We start from the raw sequence: 17279 nt of genomic DNA on the forward strand, positions 1-17279 counted from the left end.
AACTTTAGTTATAATGACACACTTTTCAAAATATAAAATTTATTACATATCACATTTAAACATTACTACAATCAGTAAACCAAATCGAATCTAGATTTCTAGGGCCACACAAAGTTCTGTATGGAAACAGCAGTTTGAAACTGTTCCTCACACACAAAAATCAAGCCTGCAAGAGCAATTAACTGGTGAAGATTTTCCAAGTTTCATTGTCTCAACCCATATTTGAACCAAGCAGCAGTCTCCATTTGACTACATCAACTAAAACTAAAAGACAGGAATGTATCAACACAAACATGGAGTTGCCTGAGGGGAAAAATACACAAATACACCAAAATGTGTCAACAATGATTCACAAAACAGCAAAACACATTGCTGTAGCAAATTTGTTTAGCAGTGATATCTTCTGATTGCCCCGATAGTAATGATGAACAGAATTAAGTGACTCTCCCTTCCTTCCTTCCTACATTACTAACAGAAAAGAAACTACAAAGTAACAAATGTCTGATGTTAATTCACTTATGTCACACAGCTCAATCACTTAGTTTAAGTCACATTGCATTCACAAAACGTTCTGATCTAGTACTGCACCTGTCTAATCAGCAAGGACAGAATCACCACGGAATGCTCAATATTCCATAAAGTGCCAGATTCAAAGGCAACATTGTGAATACACTTCATCAAAAAGCATAACCCAGTAACATTCATCTTCTGACACATTTAAAAACATAATAAATAAAAAAATCATTCTGTAAAAGTATATACACCTCATCACAGTTCTGCCCGATCACCTTAAGGAAAATAGCAAACGAGAGAGAATGATAAGTGGTCATTTGGTTGTACTTCCTTAACCCTTGTATTATGTTGAAAAAAAATCACGTTGATTATGTTGCGGGTCATTTTGACCCGTACTGTGTAAATCCACTCAAAACAGTAAAAAAAAACAGGTTAAACCAATAACAACTTTGTTTTAGAAAATATAAACATTGAGAAAAGAGACCAAATTCTAAACAGAATAAATTTTTAATTCCAACACTAAATTTAAAAACTATTAAGTTAAAGTTTATCCCTCTTCACCAACACGTTTTTTAAAATTTAATTTGCCCCATTTTCTCAGATTTTCAATGTTCAACATTTTCAATGTTCTCCAAATGATGGACACAATGTCAAAACACACGGTAAATTGCTTCTCCCTTTGATCTGTACACTCCAGCTAAAACCAGAATTCCAATGTAAGCATGCGAGTCAGTCTGATCCAGTGGCTTCCATTTCTCTTGATACACGCCTCCCCTCCAAGTTAGTCATGTCCAGTCTAATCCTCTCTATTGGTGGGGATATGAAGAGCTGAAATGCTGATTGAATATCATCAACTCGTGTGACAGCAAATCTTGTAGGACCGGGTGTCATTTTGATGACATTGGAAGATGACAGTCTGCCTAGGCTTTCTTGTGGTGATGTTGACCATTTTATATTACATTATTATTATTATATTATATTATCTTTAGATGCCCATGTCCCCTCTGTGGATGATTATTTCTGCGTTCCTTGATTTTCATCTGATGGAGAGACAACGGCAGACTGGTCCTCTGAATCCTCCTCATCATAGAAAAATTGATAATCTGGATCATCAATAACATTGTCCTCGGTCTCTAAAAAGATCCTCAGTCTCTGAAATCTCTTCCTCCGCATCACTATCCCAGTTAAAAATCAACAATAAAGCTTCCTCAGCTGTGAACCTTCTGGAGCTCATTTTTGGTGTGTTTGTCAAAGAGGTGACATGAGAATGGTGACAAGGACAAGGGAGAGAAAGTTCCTCACCTCCACACATCTGGGTCCCTGGGACCCAGACTCAGTCAAAATATAAATAATTGGGGATTTATTTTGGATCTGAACAGCTACTTAGCCACATTAAAGTGTCCGGGTCAAAATGACCCGCCAACATCATCAACGTAACCAAAATCTGCACAGACCTAACGCTACACTTGAAAGTGTCCAGATTTTACACACCAGTTCATGACCCCAGATGAGGAAAAGTCACAAAATTTCATGAAGAAAAAGAAAGGTAAACCAGTACTTTGATCAACACAAAAACTGAAATGGGTCAAATTGACCCTTAACATAATACAAGGGTTAAGGCATTGAGCGCAACAAAATGTACAGAGTGAATTGTGTGGCTGAAAGCGTCACATAATAGAGAATCAGATACGCCAAAAACTAAATTAAATATAAAAATGTATGTTGAAATAACTGCATCAATGAACAGTGCAATGAGACATTTGAAATGAATGAACCTAAAGAATGTTTATTTATTCCTTATTTTATTTCTCCATCCCTCCAGCATTTTATCTATATATATTTTTTTATGTATCAATACTGTTTTTTTATTAAGTTTTTATTCATTTATAAATTCTTTTAAATCTGTATGTCTTCATTAGATTAGCATGATCTAATATCTTTTTATTAGATCATTCAATAGATTTGCTGCCACACATAAGCAGGTAGTGTTTCAGAGGGACATATTGAGACATTTGGTATCATAAATTATGGGAGGCAACAGCGTCATATCACCACACTGCTGTTCACATCTCCGGGACGCAAAAAAATGTGCTTATGTTGTTTGCTGCATTTCAATAAGTACAACAAACAACTTAAAAAGAGAAGAAATAAATAGGAAGCATATTAAAGTTGAATCATGAATCATGTTATGAAAGACCCTGTATTACATGAGTTTGCAATAAGGTAAAGATTTAACTGGCTGAACTGATGCAATGTTCCAACTGCCTTCAAAGGATTGTGAAGCTCATCATGAATATGTTTTTCTTACATGAAGTCTTTAGAATTGGACTCTGCTGGCTTGTTGTGGCTGCGTTTACCACTGAGCAGTGTGTCCAACGCGTCTCTTCTTTACAGCAAGCCATCATGCTCAAAGGTGGACGGCAGGAGAGAGAAGGAAAAGGGGCAGAACTTGACTCCAGTCCCACTGTAGAACTTATTCTGAAACTCCACCCTAAAAGGAGAAAACAAAGAGCAACCATGGATGTGACAGAGTTCATTCAAAGCCCTTTGGCCCTGGTATTGACACAAATATAGTGTAGTGTTTGTGCAAGCCTTTTACCAGTGCAGCCTGAGGGCGTGAAGGAACGCAGACAGACCCTCCATTACCAGGAGGATAGACACAGTGAGAACAGCAAACAGGCCGAACACAGGTACCAGGAATAAAACCCCCAGTGTGGTGTCCATCCGTAGCCCTACACGCATCACCATAGTCCACAGCACCTCGGACAGCTCTGTGCAAGCATTCCCACACACACACACACACACACACACACACACACACACACACACACACACACACACACACACACACACACACACACACACACACACACACACACACACACACACACACACACACACACACACACACACACACACACACACACACACACACACACACACACACACACACACACACACACACACACACACACACACACACGGAGATGTTAATTATAACTTAATAATTATTAAATATATACCGAGTACCCATTTACAGTTTTTGTGATTCATTCATGACGTCAAAATGTGCAGTACAGGTTATGAGGAAGAAATGAAACTTTTTTCAATGTGCTGAAAGATGGTCATACTCACGGGCATGTGCTAAGCTCAGCGCCCACAGCCTTAGGTAAGAGGCTGTGTTGGAGATGCAGCCCAGGCAATACTCTATAGTGTGGATGGCCTGATGCAGGAACTCATCTCCAAAGTTAAACTATTACAGCAAAAAAACAAAACAAAACAAAACTCAATATAAATAACAGGAAACTTTTAAATTACGCTTTAATGAGTAACTGCGCAGTTTAGTTTGACTGACCTCTTGTGTCTGGTGCTCTCCACTGGTTGAGAGGTCACTGTGACTGCTGCCCTCCTCCATATCATGAGCCCGCATGAGGCTGAGCTCCTCCTCGCTGTTCCGTCGCACTCGTTCATATCCCTGAGAGGGCACAGAGCAGACTTTAAATATGCACCACCACAGAATAGATACAGTATTTGGAGACGTGTTACACTCTCATTTACATTTACAAGCAGCCATAAAAGCAAGTGAATCCAAATTCTCTCACCCTGTATATTCCTATGCGATGGCTTCCATGATGAAGCCAATAAAGGTAGACCGGTTTTCCGAGCAGTAAGACAGGCACCGAGAGCACGGCAATGACAACCAGAAATACCTGCACACCACCCTGGAACAGTCAGAGACAAGGTAATAATTGTCTTACATCTGTCGGTCTACATGTTGTGTACTTTGTACTGCAATAAACCTGTTGAGTGCTGTAGCAAAGAGACGTCACTATGGGAAGGGAGGAGCATGACATTAGTTTCTCACCTGTCCTGGGAACAGAGGCTCCATTGCATCCCCTAGCATTAGGAACATGTTAATGAAGTGAATGAGGATGCTTGGGGCCTGTCTGGAGTTGTGAGCGGAGAAGGCCAGCCACTTGTAGAAGATCATGAACACGAGGTAGCCAAAGAGACACAGCAGGAAGAGGAGCTCAGGAAGAAACACCAAGTACAGGTTGTGCTTCTTCCTAAAGTGCCTGTTTGCATTGATGGACATAAAAAAAGCTGTGTAAATACCCAATATAATCTATCAATAATAGCTTTATAGGGTAGAAGAAAAGGTATTTTAACGAAACAAATACTTACATGTGATTAAAAACACTCAAGATAACCCCAAAGCTCATGTGTATGATGCCCAATATCACGGACATCTTCATTTTGTAGGAGTTCAGAAATGTAAGGCGGTTGGATGCCAAGTTCCAAATCTTATTAATAGAAAGGTAAGACGAAATACTGTTAATTACAGGAAAACATGTTTTATACACTCAAAATATGCGACATGCATTACAGCATAATACATTTGAAAGGCCCTGTGGGACACATCTGGACAGGGTTTATGGTAACGGTTGTGGTAATCACAGAGCTAATTAACAATCTCTCTCTCGAAATGCATCCAGCTTCATGATTATTACATAAGAAATCTAATTCTCACACATGACAGCTGCTTTTCATTTTTCTCTACTCACTGGGTCAATTCCCAGCGGGTACGGCCCATTGAACACTCCGGTAACATTTGGGTCCAGAGTCAGAAAACGATTAGCTTTGAGGTCTTCCATCCTGGCAAGCGAGACAAACAAAAAAAACCCAATATGGAATGAATTTTAAAATAAAGATCCATACAATGTATTTTAGTGGAGAAGACACACCCCATATTCACTTTTGCCTGTTTAACTGTTGAAATTATTAGAATGAAATCCATGAGGTGATCAAGTACTCACTTCCAAACCGTGGCATTGAACATGGCTTCAACATTCCATCCAGAACCAAAGATGTTAAGCGACTTTGAGAAACAGTCATTATATATAAGTCCAGTGTAGATGGAGAAGAGGCCCATCATCAGGATGATGTAACGCCCCTCAAAGAACGTGTTCCAGATCTGTACATGCACATCAAATCAATCAGTTACACTTCAGACATGCAGCACAGTGTTCAGGAAGTGCAAGGAAGTGGCACAAGCTGGTTACTTGTGTAAGTCTGGGAATGAGCACGAGCTGAGAAAAGACTTCGGAATACTTCACCTCATTCCTTGTGTGTTTCAGTTTGCGGTCGTTCTCGTACATCACCATCCAGAATGCAAATAGAGCCATGATCACGCCATGGCCCAGGTCCCCGAACATCACCGCAAACAGGAAAGGAAACGTGACAACAGTGAAAGGAGCTAAACAATAAAAGAAGGAGAAAAAGAAAGAAGACACAAATGACAAAGCCATTTTTTTATGTAGTACTTCTCAAAACAACACATCGTAAACCAAAAAGACTGTATTTTGCTTCGGCATGTACACAATTTATTCTTAGTTAGTTCAGTAAGTATTTTGTGAAACTGATGATGCAAAAATACAAGAGGAAATAATCCAAAGTATGGGTCCTACCTGGGTTCACCTCTCTGTAGTTGCCGACTCCATACGCATCCACAATGTTCTGGAAGCCAGAAGTAAATTTGTTGGTCCGTATTAGGGTTGGTGGAGTGTCACTGGTGGGAATACGATTGACAAAAGAAGGAACTGTTGCTCCACTTTTCCTCTGAAAGGACAAACAAACAAAATGTCATCATGTTAATATAACATTGTGGTTCGTATTGGTTAATTAACAGGATAGGAAAAAAAAACAAGTGCTAAAAAATAAGTGCACTTTGATCTGATACACTTGCTATTTCATTCTCCAATTTAAATGATCAAATGTTTTATTTTGATTTATTGTTCTTAATTTTTGTCTTTTTATGCATTATTTTGTCTGAAAACGTCTTAGAATAGAAAACAAACTTTATCGGGTCAAATCACATGTAAACACGTCATCTGAAATTGGTCGTGGGCCCCCTTACATATCACAACGCATACATGCATTACAGTGCCCTGGAGAAGTTTGGGGATTCGGTGGGGCACCTCTGCAAACTGGCAACTCTCCAGCTGCCAGTCCACTTTCTTGATCCATACAGGGACTCAAAGCGGCGACCCTGCGGTTCCCAGCTGAGTCCAGAATGGACTGAGCCACTGCCACCCAACAGGTTTGGGCCACCCAACAAGTTTTTCATGTCAAGTCTCCCTCATGTTTAAGTTTCGCAATATAAATAGTCTCCTCCGCATGTGTTGTGAGGGCGTTTACGGGTTACATTCGCATTTCCTCATTTGCATGTTGAGTAAGTTATTTAAATAAACACACCTACATGCAAACAATAAGACCTGTTGTGGTAGATGGTCCATTTAAGCAGTATACCATCTGCCTCCTATTTATATGTGATCAATAAACGATTGGTCCTTTTATTCAAATTGGAGATTTAATCTGATCTTGTGCACATTCCAGAGGCAGTGCACCTCTTCCACAAACTCTGTGCTTGCTTCTATGACAACTATATCCCCTTGACAACTGCCAGCAATGACAGCTGTAAATGAAACACAGAAACATTGACAACTGTAAGCCAGCAACGGAGAACAAAACAATTAGGTCCGTTTCCTCACCGATCCTTCTTCCAACGACCTTCGCAGTGTGGGAAGGTCACCGACAGGACACCAAACCTCAGCAATCAGACACTTATTAGTGACATCAAAGCTACAAAGGTTGAGAATGTAGTAAATGGCCTTCATCTTTTTGACTTGGATGACCCAGGTGTAGACAGACTCGGAGGCTTTCATCAGGACCTGTTTCAGGTACTCCTCTGTCCTGAAGAGGACCTGCACACAAAGGAAGAGATAGAGACAAAGAAGAGGATGGGGGAGGGGAGAGTTTGAATGTAAAGACAAAGCAGTCAAACTTTCAGCAGAGACCTTGTGTCGATCATGTGATTCAGGCTTCAATGCAAATCTGTTCTCCAGTCACAGTAGGTTAACCTTACCAGGTGACGCATGGACTCATTTGCCAGACAAATACCCACCTGACCCAAAATGCCAAATGAGATCAATACTGAACAATAAATCATTCATTACATTTTATTACTACTAACCGCAACGGTCAAAACTAACAGGATCATTTCAATTTCACCCGGGAAAAAAGTCCCATCTTATCTTATCTGTTAAAATGTGACTTACTGAACACCTTTGTATTGTAGAAAATCATCTTAAAGAAGGAAGTTAATGCCTCAATCTTACATTTGAACTCAAATAGCTTGAAATTGAACTGGCTCATGACTACAAAGACACTTACAAGTAAACCTTTAGTGGATTATTGAATGCTAAGACAAAGCTTGAAACACATACTGTGTGAAGGTCCTGAATGCGAGTTCTTAGTCCTTCCACAACATCGTTCCTCTCCTCATTGCTATTGGGATACGGGTACAGGTGACAGTGGTAGCTATGGGGTGAAGAGAAACATTATTCACAACTACTAATGATAAACAACAAACAGATAATCATTTTTAAATAGAGAGCAATCACAGGATAAAGAAGATTGGGATCATTACCAGTCACAGATTTTCTTCACTTTCTGGCCGATTTGCTCTCCCCAGTAAGAGATCAGGAACACCACACTTTTAGTGGGCTCACCCTACAGAGAGACAGGACAAGGAAGGGCTGACAACCAACCGGAGCAAAGCAGCATTGCAGGCACGGGCCATGGTTTACATTTCTGGTTTAAAGTGGTTAGTTACAACATATGCCCCGTCAGCCAAGAACTGCTAAGCCCAGAATCAACCACAAACAGATAAACAACTTCCGGCAAAAAGCAGATTTTGCAATTCCTGTTCTATCACACACACACACACACACATTTGGCTTCAACGTCACCTTTGTTGCATGGTATGAGATACTGATCACTACCGCATTCCTCCTTTCTTCCTTCATTTTGGTCCAACTAGTTTATACTCTAACATGTTTTTAACAATTGACACAATAGGTCACAGTGCACAAGCAAAATGAAGGGATATCCTACACAAACTCAAAACATAATAAATCACAAGGATATTTTATTCAATACATGTTTGAATTTTCCAACATTGTGTTCTCTTTGCCAAAGCATAATACCGCTAAATAAATAACGCTAAAAGCCAAACACAAAGCAGATTGTCATCTTATTCATGCAAATGTTGCAACTTCCTTCCTTGTTGATCATATAGTCCAAAACTGGAAATCCAAGATAAGGGTTACAAGTGCATTTTAAAAGTGAGCCTGAGGGAACGTACTGTGTCAGGGTCCTGTAGATACTCATCGATCTCAGCATAGCTCAGAATGGTGTAGCCTTTACAAACTCTCCATAGCATGCGCTCAAAGGCTTCTATCCTCTTCCTCTGAATGAGGCCAGAGATGAAACTGGAGGACGGAACAATGAGAAATAGATAATAGACATTTGCAGCCCGTGCCTAATTTCATGCCCACATAAACCAAACTACAAGCTCTAATACTAATATGATGCAGGTACGTAACAGAATATCAACCCTCACCCCAGTTTGGCTCCAAGCCTCTGCATGCTGTTGTAGTCCATCACTGTGTCTTTCTCCAGGAAGGGAAACTCCTCATACTGTGCTTGCAAGGGTTCACGCTGTAAAGAAACACGGTTGAGATGAAACAGAAAAAGACACAGTACAAAATAAAAAAATTCAGATTGATATTATGGCTGTTAAGGATGCAGATATGCCAGATTAGGACATGCTTACCTCAGTGCTTCGCTGTACAAAGTTCCGTGTGATGCGCAGCATGTGTGTGTACTCGGTCAGCTCCAGCAGATTCTTCTGCAGCTTCTCCTTATTCCTGGTGACCTCGCTGAGCTCCACTTCCAGTCTCTGCAGCTGCTCCTGTAATCAGATCAGGTTAAAAAACAAAACATTCACATTATTTATGGCATTGAACAGTTTTAACCTTTACATAATGTTTGAGTCATATTTGATCCGTTTTGAACCTGAAGAGGAAAACAAAAACAGCCCAAATTACATGCATCCTAAAATGTGATGACTTTTACCAAAGTCTCCCAAAATGTACACAAATGCAAATTCTGTACAGCTTCGACAAATGTTTGTACATAGTTGCTGTTCTAGGGTCAAATTTGACCAGCAATGATTTGAATACAATTTAAGGTCAAATCGGGGCGAGAGATGAAGCAGGCAGCAGCAGAACTAAACACTGAAGCTGTAATTCAACACTAATATGTGTGCTGATGCTTATTCACACACACACAGACACTGATAATAGTGGCCTGAACTTCTTACATTCAAATTATTAACTGATAAGACATAGTAGCCTACCATTATAGCCATGACATGTTTGGGTAAAGGAGCCACCGGGTTCACGTCTCCGTCTGGCAGAGAGATGTCTGCTTTCTTGATTTCTCTCAGAAGATATCCTGTTTAAAATACAAACCAAATGTTTTAGCTAAAAATGTTCTGATCGCTTCGAAAAAAAGCCTTAACCTTAAAAGGCCAACAAAAAAAGGATTCAAAAGGTCTTTGCAACGTGTTCTCTCTTATGTTTAATCTAATAAAGCAGGGGTTGGTTAAATCACAGAGAGCATTCTGTTGAAGTAAATCTGTAACCAGCTGACATTCCCCATGACTGTAAGGTCACTGTCTGTCTGTCTGTCCATTCACGTGAAGATTGACTTCTGTGGCGCCATGTATCCCTGCTTTGTTACTGCTTATGCATTCAGTTTTCTCTTAATGTTAAAAACAGATCGCACCAATTAAATGGAGATTCCAAAGTACGAATGTATGTAAATATACGCCTTATTTATATGTGCTCACCAAGGATCCTCTCCATCTCTTCGCATTTTTTGATCTCGTTGACATATTTTCGCTGGAAGGAGTTGACGGTAGGATTGAGCTGAAATTGTCACAAAGAAACAGGAATTGAATGATTGACAATCTGCTAAACAAATAGCGTGACTACTGGAGAGCCTTGAAGACATGTTTACAACAGCAACGATCTGAGGGGAAATCGAGTAACAAGTGGGAACACAGGTGTTCCGATAAGGTGAAAGCCGGTGACAAAGGTTGGCAGATAGTATGGGACAAAGATATCAATCTACAGAGCAAAGAATGGTGACGTTACTAGAAAACATGTCTGGTTCTGGACTTACATCTCTGAATTCCGCAAGTCCCAGTTCTCCAAGTTCGCTGATACAATCGTACGCGGAGCCAGACTGGAGGAACAGTTGGGCCAAACACATCTCTTCACTCCGGAGCAGGGAGCCCATTTTGACAGTTGTCTCCGGTGTCCCCCACCTAAGTCGAAGGGCCAATATCAGCAAACTGACCCGCCGCAAAGAGTGTTACCTCGGCGGTATATCATTTCTCGTCCATTTCCATGTTTTGGCTCATCAGACAAAAACTATTCGGTGTGCATGAGGCTAGCTATCGTTAACGCGGAGGCTGAGTGTGTGTGTATGTGTGCGCTACCGAGCGAGCTAGCCGGTGAATGCCGCGTTAACTCCACTTGAAAACGTGTTTACCAAAGTTTGAATGAAGAGTACCAGGTATCCGACACTAAGAGAGATAATTAAAAACTATTTTAACATTTAGCTGTAAAGTTTTAGCAGACGTCAGATCCCGGCGCACAAATGCCTCCACGTCACTTCGTCTTCCTCAGTACCACGGCAGTGAGAAGTAACTTTGACCAATCAGCGCCGCCTCCTGGAGTCTGCGCAGTAGACGCCGTTCCGTGCTGCCTTCAGGTGCTCCTCCGTGTCCTTCTAGAATAAAGCAAACAAAGTAAGCTACACAATTGAATGAAGTTGATTTTTCGGGCAAGCAACTTATTTACGAGTACAAGCAACTTAAACGTATTTTAGATTTCACTAAATTTGCGTTCTATGTAGTCGCAAAATAAAGTCGAGAATGCACATTTGGAAATGTATAATGAATGAATAAATACTTTACTTAATTGTTTAACATAGTAATTTTGCCATCAGATGTATTCTACTTTAAGGAGCATTCCAATACAGTATCATCAGTACGTATCATTCAAAAAGATTTTTCATTAATGATTGGAAAAATAATCCGAAGACTATCAACTACACTAACAACTATCTACTATCTACTACTACTACTAACTACTAACAATAATAATAATGATGATGATGATAGAAGATGAAAAAGAAGAAAATAAACCACAGCCAAGGGCAAAGCTCTTTCCTAGCTCCTGTTAAAATGTCTGGCAGCACCACACATTCTGTAATTTATTTATATACTTTGCACAGACCAGAGAGGACTGTGCACTGTACCAAAGTCACCAATTAACATGGTTGCAGGATTGCATCTGTATTCGGACGACAAGCAGGCCAGACCGTTGTAATATTCCTTTTTTTTTTTAAACAAATAACTATTTTTCCACAGCAGTTTCAATGCTATACATTCTATCGAAATAAAGGTGAGCAGTGTTTTGGTCCATCAATTCCAAAATATTCAAAATCAGAGTGTTATTATTACAAAGTAATTATTAAAAATCCAGTGAGTCTACTGTTAGTGTATAACTACAGTTTTTACAATGAATAGAAAACATTCACCCATCAGCATCAATGATCAGGCAGCGTGGCATCTCTTCCCTGGTAGGTTCCCTTAAATTCACCCCTTGGTCATGAGACTCTGATGCCATTCACAACTGCTATGTGGCAAGAAAGCAGCATACTACATGATGTCAGTGTCTTAATGTGATGTCACGTGTGATTGATCCACTGAGCTTAAAAAACACAAAATCCAGTAACTTTTGACTCAATCTTTCTTCACATATTTACCACCTCTAATCTATAAATCACCATGCTCGGCCAAAAAATTCAACTTTTTCTCTTTTATTAGAAATGGCCAAATACAATTATTTATATTTATGCAGGACATATGTGTATATGTATGTTGCTATACAAATACCTAAAAATAAAAAATAAATTATACAGTATGATACAAGTATGACATTTTGTTTCAAGCCAAAGGCAAAAAACATGCATGTCTCACTATCACTCCACTTTTGTGCCTTCTTATTTCTTTAATCAACTATCTTCATGGCTGAAGGTGTTAGAGTGAGGCGCTGGTCCATGCCTGGCGGATTTGTCTCCATGGAGTCCCAAGAACCGAGGCAGCAAAAAAGAAGAAAACCAGGATGAGGCCCTTAGCAAGTGAGAGTGAATAAGGCTCCCCTGTGGAACAAAAGAGAATAAATCAGTGATGTAACAATCATTCCTACTATTCAAATTGTCACACAAAGCAATGTTTCGTGCAGAATGTTTCCTAACTGTGAGATGTTGGAGTTATTGTTCTTGGACCCGGGGGGCCATTATGCAATCCAGTGCAGTCAGTTTGAGAGTTCAGGCGTATTGTGTAAAATATAAAGCAAATACAGTAGAACTCCAATAGGTGCACAATTTAAAGATGAATCTCCATGGTGCTGATTTTAACAAAGTTGTCAGGCTGTCACCATTCTGAGTTATTGTATAGTTCTAATGCTACATTACAGTACATGGAAACCCAATAAGAAAGTAATCAGTATCCCTTTGGGTGGGTAGATTCCCACCTGTGTAATATCTGGTGATGGGAAAGGCAAGTTCAGGCCAGCAAACATCGTTCCTGTTACAGTCATACTCGGTAAAGTTGATCTGAAATCTGAGAGACAAGACAAGATCAAAACAAAGAATAGGCATGTAAAATTAGAATCAGTTACAGTCTACTGTAATGTTCTGTACTGGGGTGATCTCACCTGGTTTTTGGTGGTCCTGTGTTGATGGGGATGTCAGTAAAGGTGACTGAGGAGGTGACAGGAAACAGCTGAGTTTCCATTTGTTTCACACATGGAGAAAAGTTGCCGCCTCTACAATCAAGTCTCCAAGTGGACGGGCTGTAACTAAAAATGTCCAAAAACATCAGGCTTTAGACTCACAGTGACTTACAGCATTTCATAAACACTAATGAGAATATCAAATGACACACACCTAATTTGCAGAGCTCGAATCTCCTTTTGAGGTACGCCCTCTATCATCCCAGTTACAAAACTCAGAACATGGATATGTTGGTGTGATGGAATCCCATAGCATGAACCAGTGGTGCTTTCCAAAGACCCACTAGAATTCAGTCTCACAACTGGAATTGGATATAAATATATGACACAACATTTAATAAGACTTTACAGAAGATTGAAAAAAGGTGTTTTGCTAAACAAAGTGCACATGATGTGTAAAATTTAAACTAGAAAAAAATGTCTTATATGCCTCATGGTTCAAGATCTGAACTACAATATCATAGAGCCTTATTATGGTGCTGCTGGAACCAGATCCAAAAAAAATTTCATCTGCCCTTGGGCCACTAACGTTCCACTCAGTTTCATTAGACTCTTTTAAGCAACTAAGATGTGCAGCTAACTAACAAGCAAATGGAGACAAAGACAAGGGAAGAGAAAACATCCTCCTTAACAAAGGTGATTATAGTTAATAAGGTCATGATTAGATGGGTTGCACAAAAACTGTGAATGAGTTGTTTGTTCTTTGTAACATCTACTTACAGCTTATGTTCACCCAGTCTGCCATAGTTAGTGCATCTGGGTTACCACTCTTAGCCACATATGTGGCTGCAATCAAAGATGCCTGGAGTGAAGTAACAGTCTCTCTACAGGAGAAAATAACATTATGTATAACTTGGACAAATTCATGTTATACATCAAACATTAAATAACAATGTTTCCCTTGCCTCAAGTTATCACAATCTGACATGTTTTGCCAGCTGACAGGTAGTAAACATCCTGCTGTTGAATTCTCCCCATAGAGAATAGGTTTCCTCTCAGTGGAGGAGCAGAGTCCATCGCCCACTGTTAGACAGAAAACAAGAACATTTTTGCACAGCTATGTGTCACATTATATGACATAGGCTTACCAAACCAATGTCATCTTTTGCTGAGCAAAATGGATTTTACCTGGTTTCCAAAGATTGATAGAAGTCCTCTGAATTGATCCTGGATCATTCTCAGAAACATCAGCATTTCCAGCAATCACAGGCCTTCCCACCTGATATCCTGTGATTTTAATTATGTGTGTATTATTTTGTACTAAATAATCAATCACAGTCTTTGTCAATGCTTCCAGTTCATCACACTCACCTGGATTTCCTGAGTTGGGGCCACCCATGAATTCTCCATTGTGAAACTCAGCAGAATAGCGAGCAGTTAAAAACACTGTTAAGCAAACAGAATAGCAAAAATTAGCCCAAATTTAAGTTTGGTGATAGTGACCATAACTAAATGAGTAAAAGTCATGAGCACTTACCACCATCATCACTGAGAGTGATTGTCCCAACAGTGCGAGTTAGTGTGATATTTGTGATGCCATTTCCATTCCAGTAGAATTTGTAATCCAAAGCCAAAGTGATGCTCTCACATTTCAACATCTTGCCTTAAGGAACAGACAACACCATTACAGAAATAACAAAAAATACATTTAGCAGAAAAGTTGCCTTCTTGAATTATGATTGTAATAGAGAGGATGTACCTGAAGAGGGAACTATGCTTGAAATGAACTGACTTGAGTCAGCGGTGACATCATTGATTTCATCCATTGCAACCACACCTGAAGTACATAAAAAACAAACGGAGACTTAATATCTTGCACGTCTCTGAACAATTCTTAAAAGGTAAATAAAACATACCGCCTTGACCATTCTTCACTTGAATCAGCAAATCATTTGGTGACGTCAGAAGTGGATATCCGGTTGGACATGAACGAAGTAATGTCACACACTTGACATTGAAATTTTGTAAAAATGCCACAGGAGCAGAATCTAAACACTGCCCAAGAACAGCAGCCTGTGGAAGAGCAAAATGTGGAGCTTTATATTTAATTTTCACAAAAAACGTCATGTTCACTAAGTTGCGATTATTAAAAACACATACAGTGGCTAACCTGAGGAATGGTGAAGTACTGATCATTTAAGGTTAAAATGGGACTTCCTTGGCTGTAGACATTAACTGGTGCTGGTGCTGACAAAACAGGACCTTGGAAGGAAGGACCAGGCTGCGCTTTACTGGATGGAGTATAATTTAAGGGTATCAGATATTACATTGTCGCTAAAATATTGTAATACATACAGTATATTTTTGCAATTGTTACCCACACTGTGTTTCCATTGTAAAAGAGTCCAAGGCGAGGATTGTTTTCAGGCGAGGAGATGACACATAAAAATGGAAACCAATCTGGGGAGTTTTTAGAGGACTGCACGGAGCAATGGTAGTCGGCAGTGGGAGAGACGTAGCCACCGAAGGGGCCTGGGAGACACTGGGACTCAAACAGCTTCACATCTTCAGGGGAACAGTCCTGTTAGGATAAAAAATAAATAAAAATTCCCTGACAAGTAATACAGAATGTTTGCCTAAAATATACTGTAACATGTAATAACCTGAAAGATGTAAATACCTTATCACAGCAGCAGCGTACGTCACATTGTTTCTGTGTGAGGTCACAGGGACAAGAGCCCAGTGGCTGGTACACTTGGTTGGGGATGATCGTTTTATTATCTAAATTGGATCAAATTCAATTTACCTCAAGTTCTTCTCATTACTTTGTGGCATTGAGTTGTAATGAGGAGACATGGAAGGTGTATTTGACATACCAGGTCCAGTGTTAGTGGGGAGCAGCAGGGCATATATCTTGGCCTGGATGAGCAGTGATGCCTGGGGTGTGTTGTCCACACACACCGACAACTGGAGCGCCTCCAAAACACAGAGCGGCTTTGGACAGCAGTCTGTATCTGTCTCGTTACCCACACACAGCTGCAGACTTCGGTTCAGTCGCAACTGAACCTGAACAGCATTCTGAGGAACCCAGGACGACACAAACAGTGAGGTATAATGCTCAGAGAGGTATTAAGTGAGACAGGAGCTCTGTTTTATTACAGCGCAATCCCCAAAGCTGCAGTGTGACAGGATTCGCTTCTTACCTTCCCCTGCTGCTCTGTTGTGAGAAGCCACTGTGTTACCTCTGTTACACATGACGGCTGATCAATGCTTCCTGCAAGGTGAAATAAAAAATCAACAGGTGTGTACACAAGTATAAGAGATTAAACAAGATGGATACAGTATTAAATCGCATTCTGTGACATCCTTACACTCTCTTTTTGGGTGGTTACTGATTGAAAAGACAACACAATATAGCACAAAATACAACACACAAACAATTCTACCTTAACTTTTATAATTATTATTATGAGAGCAACACAACATATTTAAATGACCAATAGACGAAAGAGACACAAGTTGCATGAAGAGGATGATGGACCTTCCTACCTGTTGTGTTGGATACAGATACTGTCCGAAGACTCAGAGAGATGTTAGATGTGTTTCCAAGCAAGAATGCCGTGACCGTCGGTCCAGTTGCAATAAGACTGGCAGGCTGAAAAACTGTTGGATATAACATTTTCGCGACATAACTTCAATCAGCAATATCCACATCGGCATACGGCTAATAGCATGCTAGGCTAGTTAGTTAAATGTGCTGAGATAAATATCAACTGTGCGCGTAAATTAAGATCTTACCGAGAATGCTCTTGGTGTAAGACAAGAAAAAGAACAGTAAAATACACACTAAGTGATACAAATAAAATGAGTTAATCATGTTAGTCATTTGGTTCAATTAAAGATAATAACAATGACACATAGTGTTTGTAAACTGTGCGGTGTCTTGGCAACCCAGAGCCCCCAACCAATCAGAGTTCAGAAGGGTTTTTCTTCTTACGGGACCAGTAGAAACTTGCTTAAAAATATTCAAGAGCGACATTGTCTGGTTTG

At 39.9% G+C, this 17279-nt stretch overlaps 2 protein-coding genes across 2 annotated transcripts; both read right to left on the reverse strand.

Annotated features, from left to right (window-relative positions):
* Window positions 1-33: 33 nt before the first annotated feature.
* atp6v0a2b (ATPase H+ transporting V0 subunit a2b) lies at window positions 34-11318 on the reverse strand. The gene is made up of 21 exons (XM_076150729.1): window positions 10606-11318; window positions 10271-10349; window positions 9776-9873; window positions 9191-9328; window positions 8978-9075; window positions 8720-8846; window positions 8003-8085; window positions 7800-7893; window positions 7065-7277; window positions 5982-6132; window positions 5631-5770; window positions 5331-5488; window positions 5079-5169; window positions 4699-4817; window positions 4379-4589; window positions 4116-4235; window positions 3869-3988; window positions 3649-3766; window positions 3113-3284; window positions 2123-3004; window positions 34-839 (listed from the first exon to the last, which is right to left on the reverse strand). Exons 1-20 carry the CDS (start codon window positions 10720-10722, stop codon window positions 2902-2904), a joined length of 2550 nt encoding a protein of 849 aa, XP_076006844.1. The 5' UTR covers window positions 10723-11318; the 3' UTR covers window positions 34-839; window positions 2123-2901.
* Window positions 11319-12354: 1036 nt separating this feature from the next.
* On the reverse strand, window positions 12355-17178 carry tctn2 (tectonic family member 2). Its single transcript, XM_076150730.1, has 18 exons — window positions 17028-17178; window positions 16779-16892; window positions 16433-16503; window positions 16106-16307; window positions 15910-16010; window positions 15611-15810; window positions 15400-15520; window positions 15146-15302; window positions 14989-15066; window positions 14767-14892; window positions 14601-14675; window positions 14418-14516; window positions 14195-14312; window positions 14010-14113; window positions 13444-13591; window positions 13212-13355; window positions 13029-13117; window positions 12355-12654 (listed from the first exon to the last, which is right to left on the reverse strand). The coding sequence occupies exons 1-18, from the start codon at window positions 17113-17115 to the stop codon at window positions 12533-12535; spliced, it is 2157 nt and encodes a 718-aa protein (XP_076006845.1). The 5' UTR covers window positions 17116-17178; the 3' UTR covers window positions 12355-12532.
* Window positions 17179-17279: the final 101 nt, after the last annotated feature.

This window comes from Genypterus blacodes, unplaced genomic scaffold (genome assembly GCF_046128005.1).
Source record: "Genypterus blacodes isolate CSIRO-AG114 ecotype Tasmania unplaced genomic scaffold, CSIRO-AGI_Gbla_v1 ptg000053l_1, whole genome shotgun sequence".
NCBI lineage: Eukaryota > Metazoa > Chordata > Actinopteri > Ophidiiformes > Ophidiidae > Genypterus > Genypterus blacodes.

Bases quoted from the DNA above. Each gene is read 5' to 3' on its own strand.
- atp6v0a2b (XM_076150729.1), bottom strand. From the start codon at position 10,722: ATGGGCTCCCTGCTCCGGAGTGAAGAGATGTGTTTGGCCCAACTGTTC. The intron at 7,894-8,002 runs GTAATGATCCCA...TTCACCCCATAG, and splicing joins GTGAAGAAAATCTGTGACTG to CTACCACTGTCACCTGTACC. The intron at 3,989-4,115 runs GTGAGAGAATTT...GTGCCCTCTCAG, and splicing joins ATCGCATAGGAATATACAGG to GGATATGAACGAGTGCGACG.
- tctn2 (XM_076150730.1), bottom strand. From the start codon at position 17,115: ATGACTAACATGATTAACTCATTTTATTTGTATCACTTAGTGTGTATT. The intron at 14,313-14,417 runs GTAAAATCCATT...TCTGTCTAACAG, and splicing joins TATCAATCTTTGGAAACCAG to TGGGCGATGGACTCTGCTCC. The intron at 13,356-13,443 runs GTGTGTGTCATT...GGACATTTTTAG, and splicing joins ATTCGAGCTCTGCAAATTAG to TTACAGCCCGTCCACTTGGA.